Source organism: Dreissena polymorpha, chromosome 7 (genome assembly GCF_020536995.1).
Source record: "Dreissena polymorpha isolate Duluth1 chromosome 7, UMN_Dpol_1.0, whole genome shotgun sequence".
In the NCBI taxonomy this organism is placed as follows: Eukaryota; Metazoa; Mollusca; class Bivalvia; order Myida; family Dreissenidae; genus Dreissena; species Dreissena polymorpha.
The window spans coordinates 62975636-62997587 of NC_068361.1; the positions used below are offsets into that span (position 1 = coordinate 62975636).

The window sequence follows — 21952 nt, forward strand, 5'->3', positions numbered from 1 at the left end:
ACGAACTTTTTTGTATACCTATTTATAAAAACTGTATACTACCAAACATATATACTTAGATCATTTCGGAACTGGTTGCTTATACGACTTATAAATGAGTTACTGAGGTATTAACCTAACTGGCACTTTGAATGCCTCGTTTTTTTAATTGCTTTAACAACAGTGAACTAATCGATAGTCGTATCACAAAGTAGACATTTTCAAGTAATATTGTTAGACATTTATTTAATCTTAACGCATTATACATCGTTAGCTATAAAGTATAAAGATGAAACTATAAAGATGATAAAAAATGACCCGTGGTTAATGTATAGTACTTGGCATAATAATACAATAATGAAAAGGTTACCTTAACCGTTTAAATCCCTTGTTCAAAATATAGAAATATTCGAAACGTGTGTTGATACTTATCGGCAGTTCAATTTTAACTTATTCGTGACATTCACTGAATTCGCGAAGTCTGCCTCTCGTGAATGTATTTTCTTTTAAACTTCCTCATTGAAGAAACTTTATTGGGTATGTCAGCTGAAAGAAATCATATTGCAGACGGGCGTATCCGTTTGTATTCTTTGGCGTCAGCATACGTTTTTTTATGTTTTGTACCTTGCTATAACTGTGCTTTTTCGTTGACAGGTATAGGTAATGTGTTCGGTACACAATTAATACGTGAATAAAGAATTATTTGTGCGTCCTTTTTAGTTTGGTTAACATGTAATGCAGACGAACCATTTAGCAGACGGGTAATAACGGGTTTGTGACTTAAGCCGTAAAATATGAGCGGGGAATTTATGTTTATGCGAACAATACTTAAGTAGCAAACAAGTAACTAATTAAGAAAATGTACATATCACTTAGGCCTCGCGCGTAGTATGGTGATCAACCAGTCGCCAAAATACGCCGGACCCGAAGACATAATCTGAGGTTCGTATTATGGCGTAAAAGTGGCGACTCGTAAATCACTGTAAAGCACCAAGGTCCGAAGTGATTTAAGCTATTTCTAATTATATTTAACACATTAAACGCTGTTTTAATATACAATAAAAAAAATCAAATGTATAAACACACTTTACAGTTTATGTATTGATGTAAAAGAGGTCTTAGAGTACGTTGATATGTGCATAACTTTTTTTGATCGTGATTTTTCGACAATGTATGCGAAAGAATTAATTTCACATTTCGTATCCTCAAAATGTTCGGTTAACATAAACCATATATAATAGTTTCTCTTATTAAATTGCATTTACGAAACTTTCGTTTCTAGTTACCACACTTTATTAATTATCGCTTACATCTTCTTGAATATTTTAACAGAACAGAACAGAACAGAACAGAAGTTTATTACGACTTGTACATAGTACATCGTCAGTCTTAACCTTGTAATTATACTTGCATCAACAGGTCATGTGAATAGAAAGTGATCATACAGTTATAAGTAATATACATTCAATCTAACGTAATGCATGCAAGTAGTTTGAGGAAAAAGAAAATAGCATTTTAACAAACTATTTATGTGGCAGGGTGGCTATCTAGTTATCAACATTTACGGAAATATACTAAATTGGAATTTGATTATCTTGCGCATAAAATGTGTAATATTATGTTAATAATAATAGTAAGGCATATAACATATAACATATGATTCAGTATGCTCACAGTAATACTATTAAGTAACGAATAGCTATCTAATTGATAGGATTACATACATACACAAAAAACAAACAATCACATAAACAATCAAAGAAGCGAACCCGCGGAACAGAAAAAAAATCAGCTGGTCGTATTATGTACAACATTCAATAAGGACTTTCTGGTAAAAAGAGCTTCTTTCACAAAAACCGATAACTTAATAACGTCTTTTTTAGAACATTATCTCATAAGGCTTAGGAATTTATATACTGATGGTCGCTGGTAATTATATGATTTTATATATTTTTTCCTGATATCGTTATAACAAGGGCAGATTAACATAAAGTGGTATTCATCTTCTATATCACGTGAGTTACAACAACTGCAATACCTTTCTTCCCTTGCTATGCGATTATTAATGTACCTAACCGTGTGAATTCTTAATGGATGGCATGACATTCTTAATCGACAGAAATAAAATCTGAGGCTTTTAGGTAAGACATCTAAATATTTTTCATCCTCGAACGATAATTTAAATTCTTTGTACAATATTAAAACTGGACTTTCAAGTGTTTGAAGCCAGTGTTGTTTAAAGCAATCTATGACTCTACATTTAAATTCAGTTAGAAATGTGTTTGTGTTAACATAGTGACCATTTTCAAACACGTAAGCGAACCCGTAATCGTTGAGCAGCTTTTTCACATTTGATACCCATTTTTTATTGCCATTAATGCAATCTTTAAGAGCCTCATTATAAACAACACTTAGTATAATATTATCACTGTCTTTAATTTTAAACCAATATTTAATTATTCTCATGTATCTGTGTATATATAGAGGATATCTGCCCAGTTCACCATATACTGCAGCAGAACACGAATTGCTTTTTACTCTTAGTAATCTTTTACAAAATTTAAGGTGAATCCTTTCTAGTTCCTTAGATTTGGTGTAACCCCAAACTTCGCACGAATAGTTAAGTATTGGTGTTACAAATGCATCAAATAGTTGACAAAGGGTTTTTGGCGAAAGATCAAAGTCGTTGCATTTGCAAAATAGAACATTTAAAGCTTTCAAGGCCTTTCCATTGAGATGTTCAATGTTTTTACAGAAGTTTCCTGTGTAATTCAAAACAGTACCAAGGTAGTTAAAATCATCGACTACTTCTATTGGTTGGCTATTATAGGTCCATTTTTCGTTTGCTAATAACGCCCCACGTTTTCGGAAAACCATTATTTTAGTTTTTGATGTATTTACAGTAAGACCCCATGTGTTACAATATGAAAACAAAAGATCTAAATGTCGCTGGGTTTCCTCAGGAGTTTTACCTATAATAGCCATATCATCAGCAAACAACAACAAAATCAAAGTTAAATCATCAATACTTAAGCCGGCATCAATGTCACACTGCAAATATAACTCTAGATCTTCAACAAATAGTGAAAACAAAAGGGGTGACATCACCTCGCCTTATCGTAAGCCAACAGCATAATTGAAATATTCAGAATAAGAAGAGCATACCTTAACACACGATTTAACTTTTTGGTACATATCTTTAACAATTCTAAGTAATTTTCCATCAATACCAGTTTTAAACATTTTTAACCACAGTGCATTTCTATAAATGGAATCAAAACACTTCATCATGTCAACGTAAATGACATAGAGCCTCTCATTTTCATTGAGGTATTTCTGAACAAGAGAATGTAAAATAAAAATTGGATCTACTGTGGAACGCCCTTTACGAAATCCGAACTGCGCATCCGAAATACTGTTATTGTCCGTACAAAACTTTTCAATGCGTTTATTTAGGACTGTAGTAAATAGTTTTGACAAACAACTTAAAAGTGTAATACCACGATGATTATTAACCTCGCTTTTGTCGCCTTTTTTATGTAATGGTATTATCAAGCCTTCCATCCAGCTTGCTGGGTAGTAACCTGAATTTAAAATACCGTTAAAAATATCACATAAATGACTGGCTAGAATATCAATACATTCCACGAAATACTCGTTTAATAATTGGTCATTGCCCGGGGTTTTATTACGCTTGAGCGATTTAACTGCACAGCGTATTTCACTTACGGTAATAGGCTGGTCAAGTTCAGTGTTAAAACTAGATAAATTATTAAAATCATGTTTTCTACAAAAATATTCTGCTTCTTCGTTGTAACAATTAGATAAATCGTTACTTAAATTGGCAAAGTATTCTTTAAATGTATTAAATAGAAATGCCAGCATTGTCAGATATTAAACACTTATGGGTTGAATATAGACTTTCTATGTTGAGAAAAAGAATCAGAAAAACTGCGCTAAGAAACCACAAAAGTTATCTTTCATGAACCCGCAAGTTAATGGCCTAAACAAGTGTGTCGCCTCGGCCCTGAAACAAATTATTTGGAAATACAAATTAACAAGAGTTCCGCGGTTTGAGACACATGCCCCCAAAACGGGGCTTTGAACTAGTGACCCCAATTTCAATAGGTGTCATCTACTGTCCAATGTCAATGCACATGTGAAGTATCAAGCCAATCAGTAAATTGGTTGACGAGTTATTGATCGAAAACAAGTTTCACACTTATTGTGACAATGACCTTGACCTGTGACATAGTAACCCCAATTTCAATAGGGGTCATCTAGTGTCAAAGGCCAATGGACATGGGAAGTATCAAGCCAATCGGTCGATTCGTTGACGAGTTATTGATCAGAAGCGATTTTCGCAATTATTTTAAAACATTGATCATGACCTTTGACCAAATGACCACAATTTTAATAAGGGTCATATACTGTTCAAGTCCTATGCTCATGTGAAGTATCAAGCCAATCGGTCAATTTGTAGATGAATTATTGATCGGAAACGATTTTCGAACTTATTGTGTAGTGACCTTGACCTTTGACATAGTGAACCAAATTTCAGTATGGGTCATCTACTGTTCAAGGCCTATGCACATGTGAAGTATCAAGCCAATGTCAATTCGTTGATTTGTCATTGATCGGAAACGATTTTCGAACTTATTGTGACAGTGACCCTGACCTTTGACCTAGTGACCACAATTTTAATCTAATGCCTAAGGTCAATGCACATGTGAAGTATCAAGCCAATCCGTCAATTCATTGACGAGTTATTGATAGGAAACGAATTGGTCTCCCGACAAACAGACAGACCGACCGACCGACATCCAGCAAAACAATATATCCCCTCTTCTCCGAATGGGGGGGGGGGGCGGGCATGATAACGGACCTTGGACGTTAATGAGTTTGGAATTTAAAACTGAGTTATTTTCTCTAAGATAGTGTTTCTTACTGATGATAATAAGAGGTTTATACGCACCTATAAGAGATTATATAACTTTTCTTTAATAAAACATTCCATGAAAAACATGTACCGTTTAATCTAACACAATAACCTTGGTCTCTGTACTTAAAATCCGAAGCTCAAAATAAAATATATGTTTATCCGCATGATGTGTTGGCTTGATTTAAATGATCCTTCACAAAATGTTACAAAAGTTGGCTTGATTTAAATAAACCTTCAGTAGACAAAACGATACTTAATGATAGCATAGTGTGAATAGCTAAGCCGTTTAATCCACCTTTCCTTTTTGCAATATTTTAAGGGTCCTTATTGGAACGATGTTTTCTATCAAATGAAATACATAATTATTAGTGTACATTATTGTAAGATGGGGTAATAATTGAGGCTCTGTTATCGGTCTGATAGGTGTCTTGTCTCTGGAGAATTTTCTTGATGTAGTATTGAAATATAGTCGTATGTTTAAAAAGAGCAGGTATTGCTCTATGTAGAGTTATTTGAACAACGAAAACATAGTGTAAGCGGACGTACGGACGTATCTCTTAACTAAGTTTAAACCTATTTATTTCAGCTCGATTGCAAAGAAAGTCTTAGGCTTATTTGAAACGCTCTCGAGTTCGTTTCCTGGTACTAGAACCAGTACTTGGTGTCAATGAATAAGATCTAAAGAACGCTTACACAGTTAAGATCAAACTCGTGATACCCCGGTCGCTATACGGACACCATATCCATTATATCTATTAACTTAAGGTATGGATGTGAATCGCTACTACCGGTATATGATTTTACCGCGATGTAAAATGACGCGGCTGCTTTGTGATTGACGAATGGGCGTTAAGGTTCTTTTGTGGTTTGTGTTTTGGTTATTTTTAAACACATGTAAGTGAAATACAGGCGTCCGCATCTGAATGTTCTTGTGATCGTTATCGTGGATTATTTATAAATGTATGTGTATATATATAACTGTGATTGGTAAGAAATACAAATGACAAAAGCAATATAACACAGGTAGAAAGCATTGCCTGTTAACACTAGTTTTACATTTAAATATGATAACTTTGATTATACTTCACATTTAACTTCATCTTTTACCAAATATTAATTATTTTAGCATTTTAATATCTGAAGAGTAATATCATACTAATACTCACATTACCGAGTTCATATGTTATATAACAAATGAAGATAGTTTTGAAATGTGCCTAGCCTAGGGTTCGAATCTAAGACCTATATAAGCAAAAGCTATCGCATTACCATAACACTACGCTGTCTTTTTAATATGGGTGGTACCTTAATGTTATGTCGGCGTTTGTTTCTGTTCTATTATCATTAACAAGGGTTCTAAACGCATATTATTCATCTGATTTCATTTCATTCTATTCAATAAACCAACATATATGTTTAACATTCTTTTCAGTCAATAATGTTCTTTAGCTTTTTTGAATATATATGATAATTCTGTATTTAAGTTAGGTTGTTTGTGAAATTGTCCTTGTGAAATAGTCCCTTTCAGCTTTAATTAATCGGTCATATTGACTAAACAATTATCAATAAAAGCTCAAACATTAGCCTTTGACAATCAACAATTATTTCAAATAAAATCTTACACTATCTATCTCGCTCATTATACACTGTTTGTTTGTTTTTTAACAAATGCTTAAATAACCTTTGTTATTTCGGAATAAAAAAGTAAGGCAAAATTATTCATATGCAGGTGAATACGAAAGAAACAACAATTTTGACATCACTTAGGAAATCATTTCTTTCAATATTTACAGCGTTTATTTAATTACACACAATTGAAAAAGATAAACCATATCCTGCTAGAATATGACCCTCTGAGCCTTTTGTTTACAGATCGTATATTTAAAGTGTAATTAATATGTAAGCCCAGCCTTATATTATCTGCAATTAAACTATTAGTTTGGAAATGTTTAAGCCTTATTTAATAATGAATACATACATAATTTTGTATAAGTGTTTGGTATATCGATAATAAAAAAGCACAAATTATTCGGTTTTCTGGAAGTCCAATGGTTGAATCACCTGCGATTATTTACGTCTTAAACCCCACATGACTTGCACTGACCGGTCTAGGTTTTGCTCATTGTATGTTAATAAAGTTCTTGTATAAAGGTAGAGCTTGATAACAAGAATTTCTCTCCTGATAGAGTTTTCAGAGTTTAAATAGTTGATATATGAAACTAATTTTGAAAACTCTGATATCACAGAGAATTCATTATTGCTTTTATCAGAAGCAATATTAATTAGACATAATACACACATCTTTTAATAGTCTGTTATTTGCATGCATAATTATATTTTAGTGTACGTGTGAGTTGCAATTTAAATATATGTATGTATGAAAGATATATGCGAATGTCACTTTTGATTATATTTACAATTAAATTGTAGTCCAGTAAGTACTGCTGCAAACAAAACGCATAACGATATTTAAATTTAAAGCAGCCTATTTTCAACATTCATAGTGTGGTCAAGATGATTTGATGAACGATACACTTTAATTCAGTTTACTAATATTGCTTAAGTGAACATACCCGTAGCCAGGGGGGGGGTGCGTTGGGTGCGTTCGCACCCAATGTTTTTTGACAAGTAAAACACATGTGAACTATAAGTTGCACCCAACTTTATTCGACGCAAAAACGGTTATTTATCTTTTCCATGTTTCCAGTGAGTTTTCGTATTTAAGCGTAACAATAATGTTGAATTCAATAGGCTACCGACAGGTCACCATATAATTAAATTTCTATATGAAGTCATTTCCAAGATAGACCGTGATTTTTATTTACAATTTTTAACCGCAAAATTGCTGAAATCAATAGAAGTTTTGACAGCAACATGTGAGAAGATCTATGCTGTTATAATGAATTTAAACCTTATAACATTTGATCAGGTGGACGTTAATGTTTAATGTTCATTAAATGTGACGGATCTTGAGCATAATGGGCAAATACGTCCTTTTTTCAATGTCCTGGTATACTCTGTTAAGGACGTTGAGACCAAAGGGCCAGTAGTTTGTGGTTATAGGGTCTTTATGAAGCCTTAAGTTGTATATGTTTCTGAAATTCGTTTAGAAAACAGTAACTTATTTGTTAAAAAAAGTTGACAAAAGTAAAAGTAACCAGTTATACCAGTTTGTTTCTGTTTAGTACTCAGGGTGCAGAATAAGCCTGGTTTTCAGGTATTTACACACGGGCTGGACAGAATGTAAACACTCCGTTCAGAACTTTATTTTTACAAATATGCCACGTTATTGAAATACATTTGCAAAAATCTTAAGTGCATAAAAGACAGTTTTTCTTGCAGTTTGTGCCGATCCTTGAGAATACGACTGAAATCGGTGACAAAATTTGCGTGAAGGATATTTGTGCAGTATAAATGAAATTTTTGAAAAAAGAACACATGCTCATTATACAAAGTAATTCTGATGTATTTCACATTGACATACGCAGCTCTTTTTATGCACTAGTTGAAATTCTTAAGAAAAATTGTTTTACAAAGTTATTTGGAAAAAAAACAGCACTTACCGGTGTGTTGACTTCCATTAAAAAAGTCACGTGATCCTGCACCCTGGTATTGATGCAAATAAGAGATGACCCAGTTTTGTTAAACAGTGTTTGTTGTACAATACACTATTAGCACGTTTAGAGCTATGCTAGGCCTCTGGTACTATCCATAGTAGCAGACAAACAATTGTTTTGAAAAAAGTCAAATATTTCCTCTTAATTTGCTTGACTTATGAATGATATACTTTTGGAATGGTAAAATACACTTATTTTATCAAGATACCAATAAATAATGATATTTTGCATATGTAAACAAAGTATGTGCGCGCATACTAGTGTCGGGTTAAACGCCGTGTAATATAATGTATTTCCGTGACTGGTCGATAAAGGTGGTAAATGAAAACGGTAATTGCAGGAGGGGAACACCCCCTCCCGCACATACCCTCTTCGCCACTTCGTTGCTCAATAACATTAGTTGATGGGAAAATTCGCACCCCCCTTTTCAAAACCCTGGCTACGGGCCTGGTGAAATTAAATAACTATGGCATTTTCCATTACACAAAGAAGTATCCATGCCATTGATTTATACCCATCGTCATATGTACCAAGATTAGCCTACAGGCCCGTAGCCAGGGTTTAAAAAAGGGGTGTGCGAATTTTCCCATCAACTAATGTTATTGAGCTACGAAGTGGCGAAGGGGGTAGGTGCGGGAGGGGGTGTTCCACTCCTGCAATCGGGTGTTTGAATGTCCTTCCCCCATAAACATTTTGAAAATGAAACGTAAAACACTGCATTCTGGTGACTTTTAGTCTATATTTAGAGTCTGAAGTTATAGAGCATTTTTATATGAAATTTCCCTTTCATTGATCATACTCAGTGACTGATCGACATATATATGATATAACATACATGTATTTCCCATTACCGTTTTTCATTTACCACCTTTATCGACCAGTCACGGAAATACATTATATTATACGGCGTTTAACCCGACACTAGTATGCGCGCACATACTTTGTTTACATATGCAATAACACATTTATAGAAAGTAAAATCAACAATAAGAACGATATAAAATATCATTATTTATTGGAATCTTGATAAAATTAGTGTATTTTACCATTTCAAAATTTTACCATTCATAAGTCAAGCAAATTAAAAGGAAATATTTGACTTTTTTTCAAAATAAATGTTTGTCTGCTACTATGGATAGTACCAGAGGCATAGCATTGCTCTAAACGTGCTTACAGTGTATTGTACAACAAACGCTGTTTTACAAAACTGTTCATCTCTTATTTGCATCAATACCAGGGTGCAGGATCACGTGCCTTTGTTAATGGAAGTCAATACACCGGTAAGTGCTGCTTTTTTCCTCCAAATAACTTTGTAAAACAATTTTTGTTAAGAATTTCAACTAGTGCATTTAAGATAGATTTTTAAGCTGCGTATGTCAATGTGAAATACATCAGATTTACTTTATATAATAAGCATGTGTTCTTTTTTCAAAAAATTCATTTATACTGCACAAATATCCTTCAGGCAAATTGAATTTGTGTCACCGATTTCAGACGTATTCTCAAGGATCGGCACAAACTGCAAGAAAAACTGTCTTTTATGCGCTAAAGATTTTTTCAAATGTATTTCAATAACGTGACATATTTGTAAAAATAAAGTTCTGAACGGTTTGTTTACATCCTGTCCAGCCCGTGTGTAAATACCTGAAAACCAGGCTTATTCTGAACCCTGAATACTAAACAGAAACACAATGGTATAACTGGTTACTTTTACTTTTGTCAACTATTTTTAACAAATTAGTTATCTGTTTTCTAAACGAATTTCAGAAACATATAAAACTTAAGGCTTCATAAAGACCCTATAACCACAAACTACTGGCCCTTTGGTCTAGAAGTCCTTATCAGTGTATACCAGGACATTGAAAAAAAGGACGTATTTGCCCATTATGCTCAAGATCCGTCACAATTAATGAACATTTAACATTAACGTCCACCTGATCAAATGTTATAACGGTTTTAATTCATTATAACAGCATAGGTCTTCTCACATGTTGCTGTCAAAACTTCTATTGATTTCAGCAATTCTGTGGTTAAAAATTGTAAATAAAAATCACGGTCTATCTTGGAAATGACTTCATAGAGAAATTTAATTACATGGTGACCTGTCGGTAGCCTATTGAATTCAACATTATTGTTAACTTTGATATACATCGTACAATTAATTATCCTCTTAAACGTTATTTTCTTTAAAAAAAAATACACGATTTTATTGATACGTAAGGTGTTTGAGTCGAGCTAAGATACTAAGACGAAGAGTTTTAAACTGTGCATGATAAATAGATGTCTAATGAGAACTGCGTAAATTGTTAAGTTCAGATGTTTAGGTACGAACGGCACGATATCATCTTACTGTTCACGGTTCACAAATTACGATAAGTACACAACACTGTGAGAGATATAAAGTGTGGTGTGAGATATGTTTATAATGCAGTGTTAATCGAGAAAATTTAAATGCGTCATTAAACTCTTTGAAATGTTACTTGTGAATCAAAAATAACTCAATAGTATGTTGTAAATTGTAAAATGGATCGTGAAGTGTACAGTGTTGAACTATGAACATACATGTTAAATATGAAGGGTAATCTGAGAACTACGAAGTTTTTATATGAACTATTTCATGTAATATGTGAACTTAACAGAATAGTGTGTATGTGAACTAAATGTAAAATGTAAACATGGGATATGAGGTTTGAAGTGAACTTCACTACTGGATAGCATTGAAACGGAAATGCAAATAAATTATAAGTTATTTATATATTACCCAAGAACATGTGCTCTCATGTATAAAAGGACAGTTTAATATTTAACAATAGTGTTCACCAATATCAAGAATCGATATAATGCATACAGCACTTATTAACGAAAAGCTTTATCTGAGATAATTGATTTGTCTGTTACTGTTCATCTTATTAAGCGGTCTTTACCGTACTGAAACAAAATCAACGATATTTAGTATTGTATAAAGTCTCGTTTATAATTTTCACAAAATCAGGTAAAAATCAATGCGTTTTTAAGTCGCTTTAGTAGATGGTCTGTTAATTGCTTGCTGTGTGTTCAAGTCAAACGATCAGTGAATGAAGAGGTCTTACAAGCGATCTGACAAAACGATAGTACGTGTGATGTGATGAAGACTGCGTTATACATGTACGTTTATTATCATGCTGCATGATTCTATTGCAGGGGTACCTTAATATATTGCATTGTAACTGAACGCCGTTGTTGTATTACTTTGTTTAGTAGTTCAACAGTTCCTTTTATATAACCAGTGAGATATTTCCCAAAATGTTCTCTTAATAATCTCCTCTTCTAATTATACAATAAATTAATTAATTGGATATTGGTTACCTGATAACATTTTTCAGTGATGCAAATATAAAGAATCATTATAACCTTAACATTATTGTGCTTATAATACATAAAAATAATTTAATGGTTGGTTGAAATTTGGATTCTCAATGAAATCTATACACAAAATTCGCTAAATAGTTTTCATGTTTTGTTTTGGTTTGGTTTTGGGAGTTTTTTTTATAATCAAAAATCATTGCGGACACTTTTATGTATGAATAATTCTCTATTAAGATTCAATAAGAAAGGTAAGCAATGCATTAACTATAAAAAGCTTACACAAAAATAGAACCGATATAACGCCATGCGACAACATATACATATGATAACATAAAAGGACTCTTAAAAATGCGATAGTGAAAAACAAACAAGCACAATATGTCAAATACATGCGATGAAATTTGACTAAAATATAAAATTGAAAAACCATAACAAGCATTTCCAAATATCGTGCAAAAACTAAGACAGAAGGCCCCTATTTATTCTAAAGAAAATCAATCAGTAACACAAAATGAATCAAAATGAATATTTTAAAATTTTAGGCACAATACCACACAGGCTGCTGATTGTCTTTAAAAATATTGTCCATAACGTACTTAATTTAAAAATTGGTTGCCATACTTTGAAAAGGTCATTTATGTGATTTTAAATATAACGAAAATGTTGAATCGAATGAGAATTATGACAAGTATAGGCATATTTAACTAGAAATAGCAGTCATTTTAAGTGAGTTTGTTTACTCTTCAGGTATAATGCCATAGAAGGGCATAAGAGTTGTTTGGATAATTATTTAATGCATATAAGATAGCTAAAACGAGTATTATATGACAAGATGAAACATTTACTTTTCCATTGTCAGTGTGTGTGTTGTGCCTTCAATACAAGTCTTTCTATAGACAGTTTAGTTTCGTCCCTCTTTTACCACTTCCAAGTAACGCATAGCCTCCAACTTCGAAAGCATCGTACTTAGCTTCATGATGGGCTATTATTTCTCGAAAACAGCCTGTAAACGAAACAACAAGTAAGTGATATCACCAGTTTGAGAAAGGTTAAATATCACAATTTAGTTAGTTAGTTAGTTAGTTAGTTAATTAGTTAGTTAGTTAGTTAGTTAGTTAGTAAGTTAGTTAGTTAGTTAGTTAGTTAGTTAGTTAGTTAGTTAGTTAGTTAGTTAGTTAGTTAGTTAGTTAGTTAGTTAGTTAGTTAGTTAGTTAGTTAGTTAGTTAGATAGTTAGTTAGTTAGTTAGTTAGTTAGTTAGTTAGTTAGTTAGTTAGTTAGTTAGTTAGTTAGTTAGTTAGTTAGTTAGTTAGTTAGTTAGTTAGTTTTTTATTTATTTAAATATATATATTGTTCCTTCACAGCATGGGTCACGCAAAACATGATACATATTTGTATTGACACGAATGTCAGTTGTACCTTTTGCGGAATTTCCAGACGACAAGCCCAATGGCTATCGCGCAAGTTGCTATCCCCAATAATGGGGCAAAGATTCCTTCGAATGGAAGATTAGTCATCATCTAAAATAATTTATATAATGGCTGCACCAAGTTTTTCGGTATGTTACTTGAAGCATTGGGTTTCGTTTTTTAAATATTGAACTCTATTAATACACTTTCATCTTTTAGTTAATATTGAAATCTCAGTTGTTTTCAAATGCTTAAATAATAATAAAACAAGTTCAGATTATAAATTAGGCTATGTGAATTGTTACATTGTCTGTTCAGTTGTTAAATAAATAATATATCCATTTACAAAAATTAAATACAATAGTGTTTGCAGTTCACAGTTTTCTAATAAAGATTTAAGATGCGCTTGATGAAGGCATATATTAATATTTACCCTTCTTGAAGATGCCATGGTCATGCTGTATCTCCTCTGAAACAAAGATTAAAGTGGATTCATAAACACGACATCTTTACCGACTCTTTTTAAAACTTGTACAACAGACACTTATGACTGCAATCTTCAACGAATTAATTTACGACTCAAAGTATTACATACCCTTTACAAACACGTGTACTTCTTCAAACGAGTAGTTGGCTACAAGATTTCCGGCCACACAATAATACGTTGCGACATCTTCTTCCGACACGCTGGAAATCGTCAATACCATCTGACGATGATTCGGCATAAGTTTCCCGTCTTTATACCACCAGAAGTCGGGGTCAGGAACACCCGTCGTGTTACAAGTAAGTGAAACATCAATACCAGTCTTTGCGGTTTGGTTGCGCAGTGGTTCGATCATTTTCGGAGGTTTAGAACAAAACACATCGAGTTCCTTCATACGCTGCAAGGTTAAAGACGTCGCAATTTCATCGAGGTCCTGAATTATGTGAGAATTGTTTCCTAATAAAAGTAAGAACATATCTTCAAATTCTGAAATCGTATCAGTACTTTGTGATTGATTGTTCGTATAGAACGGCCACCGCGTAATGAGCGCAATCCAGAAATGAAACACATGTGTCATTATCAAAATACACTTTTCTTACATCATTCATAGCAGCTATCAACTGATTCAAACTCATGATTTTATTCACGATACCGACCTCTTCTTCACGAAACTTATGCGCTTCGTCAGAAAAGGCAACTATGTTTGTCAACAGGGGATCATTGGATAGACATCCTCTTCCGCCCTCTATTGTGGCCTTAAGCGTCGCAATACTTACATTGAAATCATCCTGTTCAACTTCAGGGTAAACACCAAAGCTTTACAAGGAGATGTTGTTCAAAAGTGATTCAATACTTAACGACTGCATGTTTTCTTGTATATTTTTCCGCATATATATGCATCCAATATGTGTACTCGTCAATATTTGCATCTGAACGATTATCAAACGCATTATTCTCGATGTATTGAAAAGTGTAATTTGCAAGCATATCGATAACGCTAAGAGCTGTGTTTCGTACATCACGACGTTTCTTATCAGATTTTTTTGTCAATCCCTTCCAGGCTCTTCTCAAAAGTACCTTTCGCAGTACGCCATAAGCACTGGACATGGTCATTAAACTTAATATGTAAGCCACTGAACAAAATCCTGTCCTAAATAGATTAATTTCACAGTCAACACCAATTATAGGCAAATCACGTGTCGAAAGCTCAATTTCAAAACCACAGTTTCTGACATCAAACAAATTCTGTAAGCCATGGTTAAGGACGAAATCAATGACCATAACACCAAGCCTAACCACGACTTTACCGCTTTCAAAGCATATTTAGCCCCTTCTAGAACCCACTTTGCCCCTTCCAAACCGAGCTGTGCAAAACTAATGGCAACCTCGCCAATATCAAGAAAGACCCGAGATTTGTCCACAATAACCTGAGCAACCGATACGGCAACCTTAGCAGTATCCAGTATGAACGTTGGAATACGCACCGCAATCTTAGCTACTTCCATAGCAGTGTAAGCTAGTCCCCGAACTATATAACATCCGGCGTTCTTCAGAACACATATTGGGTCGGGAATTGTAAACATGCAATTCGTAAAGGAACAACACGGAAACCGAAATCGGAGTCTAACCAATTTGTGATCACAAATTCTGCATTTTATTCCAGGTACAAATTTGGTTGCATGTTTTTATCCTATAAAGCCTTCAACTTTGCGTTGCTCCTCATCAAGCCGATCAATTGCATGTTGGAAAGATATTTTAGCTTCTTCAAGTTTTACCTTTGCTATTTTCATTGATCTTATTGCATTATCGAAGTCTTCATGTGCTGCTCGCATAACAGATTTTGGGGTTTCAAGCCAGATTTGTGCAGAAGTCAAACGTTTTCGTGAAAGTGTGCAACAAATCATAGTTTTGCATTGCTCAAATTATCTGCTTGTACCAAATATCATGTCAACATTATTCCTATAAACTGCATTCGAAAAATACCAATATCACCGTACAATTTTAGTCCAAATCCGTGTTTTATAGTAAGCACTTCTATCACTTGACGCAACATTTGATCGACAATTCTTCCAATCTCCGTTTTTATATCATTGACGCTTTTCAAATCCATGCAAAAAAAGTTGTATTTAATATTAAAATAGTTCATTTTTATTGATTGTATAAATGTGTTCGTTTCTTTTCTTAGTGTGCCTATTTCGTACATACGTTGATACATATGTTATTGTCTCAGTAACAAATCGTTCTGTAGCTTTTGTCAAGGCCGTAATGCCATTTATTATTTTTACTTTATCGCCGTTAGAAACACGGGTGCTGGTATTACTAAACACGAAAGCATAAACAATTGTGTAAGCGTTCATATATAGAAAGTTCAGAAACGGAATGCTCCAAAAAGGATTCGAACTTTGGATAAATGAAAATTAAAAAATCCATATGGGTTAGCCCGTTGTCCTCACTACTTACGCTCCATCGTGCCTGAAAATGGGATTCGACTTTTATTTGGTCGCATTTTTAACAAAATAATAACAGTCGTTTACTTTTAAAGATCAAATAGACAAACATTGTGATAATTTCCGTATTTTAAACACATTGAAATGTGTTTGTTAACACATTCAAATGTGTTTGTTACAAATACTCCATACCTCCTTAAAGATCCTTACAGTATGACTTCACCTTGTGGTGTAAAATCTATCGTTTCACGTTTGCCAAAAATTTGCAACTCGTATTTGAACGACCCCACCGTAACATTTGCTCCAAGATGCCATGCATCAATTGAATTACTCTTAAGCATCTATATGAAACATATAAAATACATTTTTCACTTCTTGAAAGTTTGAATTATTTCTGCAAAAATATTTTGATAAAAAAATGAATTGACTTGTGATTCATATTTACATAATTTAATGTTCCGAATATAAAAGGAAGATAAATCAGACAGTCCTTTGCAATTTAATTAATCATTAAATAAAGTTGGTTGAGGACAGACCTGCTTCATTTTTTACGATAATAGTATATGTTCGCCATTCCGTCTATAATGCATTTTGTTCCACGCGAGAGTTCAAAAATAAATGGATCCAATAGAAAAATGTAAGCAGTATCCTTACGTAAAGATTATCTTATATGTTTTCGCTTAAAAAAACAATATAATGAGCGCATACAAATGGCATATTGGTAGACAGTTATTGGTACAGATTAGCTGCTTTCTTCTCTCGATTAACATTAACTGACGGATTTTAATAAGATTTGTAAATCCAATCAATATGTTAATACACTCAAACATTGTGTTAATATACTGTAATATAATGTCCAAATGATGGTTATATGTAAAAAAAAAACACATACACATGACAACATATCTACAACATACGTCATACGGTCACTTATTGTTCAAAGGTTGTGTCTGCGTTCCTCGTGTTATTCTACCAATATGTATTATACATGTTAATTGTTGTTATTAATACGTTAATAAAAATAAATACACACTTATATTGGCATACACATACGTTTTGAATATGTGTAACAGAAATAAAAGCGTTAGCTTTTCCAGATAATTTATATACATACTATCAGAGGTTCAGACAAAAGTGATTTTAACAATTATAGACCTATCTCTATATTCCCAACCATGTCAAAGATACGATACTGCACAGCTTTCAGTCGGGTTTCCGCCAAAACCATTCTCGTCAACATCACTGATTCGACTTGTAGAATCGTGGCTTACAACTATAGATTCGACGGGTTGTCGACTCACTTTTCCTTAACCTTCGGAAGGCCTTTGACTTGATAGATATTAATATCTTACTTGAGAAGTGTAATACGTACTATTTCTCTAAAAGAGTTATTTATATCAATGAAATCATACTTGTCAAATAGAAGACAATGCATTAGAGTAAGATGTAAATTAAAACATCTTTCAAACTATTTCGTCGGGGGTACCTCGCGGATCTGTTATCGGTAATATTCTGTCCCTTTTGTCAATATAAATGTATCAACGATATCATATACTTTCTACATAATTTTACATTCTTTAACTATTGACCTGCTTGCAGATGACCCGACAATACACTTGTCGGATGCAAGCATTCAAACTATGCAACTTTCATTGCAAAACGAATTAGATACCCTATATACTTAGTGCGCTTTTTATATATTTCTATACATCGAAATAAAACTTAACGATTTGTATTATCAATAGCTTAATGTTCATCTAACAATCTTAAACGTTCATCTTCATCAAATAAACTACATGTACTTCAGTTTACATGGGATAATTATCGACAAACATTTCACTTGGCAAAGAAATTACTTCTGTCGTTAACTTAATTATAAACTGGCACTGTTTAAACGTATTAACAGCTTCATTAACCTTCAAACACGGACATAACTGTATAATTGTTTTATATCAACATCTTGTTTCGCTACATGGGGCAAACCAACACGAATTAAATAAGCCGTGTTTAAATCCATCGGCTCCTAAATTCAAAGAATCTAAATTGATTAACATTTAGGAATAGGTATACTATAGGGACTTCAATGCATACATTTTCACTCGGATTTATGCCCTCATATTTTAATGAGGTTATTCAATTCTCTTATACTAACGACTACGCTCTCATATCCACCACCCAAGTTGATATAGATTATGTTCCTTTTGAAATTAATTATGTTAAACGGTCATTTTCTTACCTTGCAATAAACATGTTGAATTTTACTCTACTTTTATTAGTATATTTTAAAAAGAACTGCAAACACTTACTACCTATACATTATAAATCTTCGATCTAAACGACTTTTTACCCTGTTTGATTATTGCATGGGATGTGTATGTTGTGTTGGTTTTTTTTCTGCGCGAATGCTAGGCATGTGCCTTCATATCATCATAGACATCATCATCATAAAAATCATCATCAACAGAAGCAGACCAGCAGCTTAAACTGCAGTTATAATATCATTTAACTGTCTAGTACGGTGGTTCATTCGTTCACTTACAGAGCGGGAGGTCGAATGTTTGAATCGCTCAAACGGCATGTTCAGATATGTCTGTTTAACTACTCAGAAGAAAGTTAAAGTGATGGGTATCCTGCCAGGTGCCTTGCACTACGGGTGTGAAGAGCTCGTCAGTAGTGTGTGTCAAATGTCAACGCTGCCTGATCCTTTCGAGTGTGATATGAGAAAGTATTATACATTGAATTACTTCTATATTATTCAATATCAATGTGATCTTCAACGGTGCTTCTGAACTACTTTTTAAAGATGTTTATTGGCAGATCTACGTCAAATGTTGCCAAGATAATTATGAAATCAACGTTAGCATAAAAGTAAATCGTTCTGAATCGGTCTCAAAATAACGATTTTTTCACTCCATTAGGTGGCTATTAAACAACTTGGGATAACGTCATCTTGGTTTTATTCTTTACTCTTTAAAACTCCAAGTTGGTGAGTATTAGCCGATTAGCAACGTGACGTTGATAAAACTAAGTAAATGCACAGATATTGTATAAAGAAAAAATATTATATAATTACTATAATTACCAAAACAATTATAGTTGATCGTGTTTTTACTTTATTCAATAGTTTAATGTTCTATTAGCCTAACCACTTTATACTTTATCCATTTCTTGAATGACCACTCATAAAAAACAGGTTTTACAAATAATGAAATATTGGTATGCCAGAAATGCTACATTGCTCATTTACACGCAATTTTATGTATGTTTTTAAACAGACGATATATGATACAATGTCGATTTCTCATACGGTCAACATTTTCTAAGACAATTCCAATAAATAAAGGATCAGTGAAATCCTGTGGAAGTTATTTACACAGCGCGGCCAGAATCCGTCTCGGCGGAGTAAAAGAGCGGCGTCCGTGAAGGACTTGTCTGTTATCAATCATGACGACATCACCCTTCTCCCACCTGAAGTCAATAGCCAATTCTTCGAAGACTTCGTTTAAGGTTTGCATCGATTCCTCGGGCATCGGAGTTCCATCTGGAAACGTGACAGCTAACTTCCGGTCGTTCCTCACGTCGCTCCAGCCGAGGTATGCGGCGATTATTGAATTAAACCAGGTTTTCTTGTCGGTGCGCGCGTCCACCCTGACTGCCGGAAGTACCTTAGTCTGTGTGCGCAGGCAGCCGTTAGGTAACCACTCGATTTTCGTTCCTTGTTCCTTGCATTTGGATTCGGCTTCTTCCCGGCTCGTGGTCTGGTAAGTGGATTGCCATCCGCGACCGATGGGCGACTTCTCGTCATCGCCATCCGGCAACACTCGGTTGTATACCACGCCTTTCTCCTCTAGAGCATCGACAAACATGCCATCGCGTGCACGCATCGCCTTGTAGACCTCGGTCGAGATCACCAGGGGCGTCTGGCCGCCTTCTGCCGGAGGATTGTCGCAGTAGAAAAACAAGACTGATGGGAAAGTGGGCACCTGCGCCATCTCGTGGTGAAAAGGTATTAACTGATCCGGTGGCGCCTCGTTGGCGGTGAACACGTTTCCGGTGACCACGCGCCTAGGCGCCGCTCCGCCCACATAGGGCAGCGCCTCGTACGAAAACGACTTCACAAAGGAGTCGAAATCTTCCGGAGAGTTGACCGGAAACCCACGAAACAGAACAGCGCCGTGATTTAACAGCAGTGATTCGATCACTTCCCGTTTTTCTCTCACCCAAGCGGTCGCTGCCTCGTTGCTTTTTGGTCCACTCTCGATTAGCGGCCGCAGAATGAGCGGGAACGGCTTTCCGTCAAATATTTTCTGTTCCGGGGATTGTAATGATATTGGTTCTGCACAAAAGTCATCGGGGACAACGCTGGCCTCAGTCTGAAAAACAAAATAATGACGAGGCTGTTCGGTAATAATATCGTTTATCAAACACATTGGATGTTGTTGCAAAAATATCGTATTTAATAGTTTATTCAAGAGAAAAAATCAATATGAGAACCTACCATTTTGTTGTTTTATCCAACCTGTGTTTGGGAGTTTGCGTTTATTATTACTAGTGTATTTAGCTCCTATCCTGTTATCTGGGGGATTGAACGTGTTATCAGTACGGGTATCGTTAGCATGCTAATCAAAGGTCATTTAGGATACGTATCGCCCTATCGTGGAGTGTCGTTTAATCAATTAGATGTACATAATCGAGTATTTTAAGAGTCCGCACAAATTTAATATCTGTATTGTCTTACCACTAATAAAATACTTTTTTTTTGCTTTGTTCTTAGTATATTGCAATTTTTTGGTTGATATTTTCAATAATTTTTTTTTCCTTCACGTGTATCTATCTAGATTAAGTAGAGCGTTACTGGCTTTAACCTTCTGCAAAAAAGCCTCGTTAAGTTAAACCTAAACTATGCGACAATTCTTCAAAAGGAATAGGAGAGATGAAGCGAGCACGAAATGCATGTTCATACACGTGTGGCCTGGGCCAAAATCACCCAAAGCTCAATCTTGATGCTTCTATAAAAAATATTCTTTCTTTCAACCACACCATTGGATGATATTCATAATATTTCAGTACTCGTAGTAAATTGTTCGCATGCGAAATGTAAATCCTCATTTACGATGAAAATGTTGCGCCATGTAGTGTTTTTTTGTCACAGTAAACATGTCAGGGAGGGTCATATAAACTTTAATTTTAACGAGGCATTTCTGGATCATCAATACATGTAATGTAAATGTATCTGAGTCATGGAATAAATGTAATAGTGCCATGTTTCACGAATCTTTACGAATATAAACATGTCCAGTATCAGATTTTAATGCATACCTTTATCTTGTATGTATTGGGCACGGACTTTGACAGATTAAAAACCCATTAAAGGGGTCGATGTATCTAACTTGATAAACTTTAAGTAATAAATTGGTTATAAAGTAAGCATTAAAAATATCGCTAAAAAGTTCAGTTAATCTTGATATGACAACCTTATTGACACCAATGTTGCAACATATAATAACAGTTTTATTCCACCGTTTCATATAACAGGCCGAGAGTTATTGCGAATGGGTTATTATGTTACTTTTACAGCCATTATATGGTACAATATAGCGAAACGTGATAAATATTGTTGTGAGCATTATTTATGAATAGCTCTATATATATTAAGTATATACAAAAGCAACACTATTTTGATATAATATATATGTTTCAATGTAAATGATAAAGCTGTAATATCCTCATT

General features: G+C 34.1%; 2 protein-coding genes across 2 annotated transcripts in view; both read right to left on the reverse strand.

Moving 5' to 3' along the window:
* The window catches only part of LOC127839769 (receptor-type tyrosine-protein phosphatase T-like), a 53383-nt gene extending 38104 nt beyond the window's left edge, over positions 1–15279 (reverse strand). Inside the window, exon 1 of the mRNA XM_052368155.1 lies at positions 15082–15279. Within this exon, the coding sequence (XP_052224115.1) occupies positions 15082–15279 (198 nt within the window). The remainder of the gene's footprint in view (positions 1–15081) is intronic.
* Positions 15280–19161: 3882 nt separating this feature from the next.
* LOC127838140 (uncharacterized) lies at positions 19162–20856 on the reverse strand. Its single transcript, XM_052365712.1, has 2 exons — positions 20720–20856; positions 19162–20594 (listed from the first exon to the last, which is right to left on the reverse strand). The coding sequence occupies exons 1-2, from the start codon at positions 20720–20722 to the stop codon at positions 19587–19589; spliced, it is 1011 nt and encodes a 336-aa protein (XP_052221672.1). The 5' UTR covers positions 20723–20856; the 3' UTR covers positions 19162–19586.
* Positions 20857–21952: the final 1096 nt, after the last annotated feature.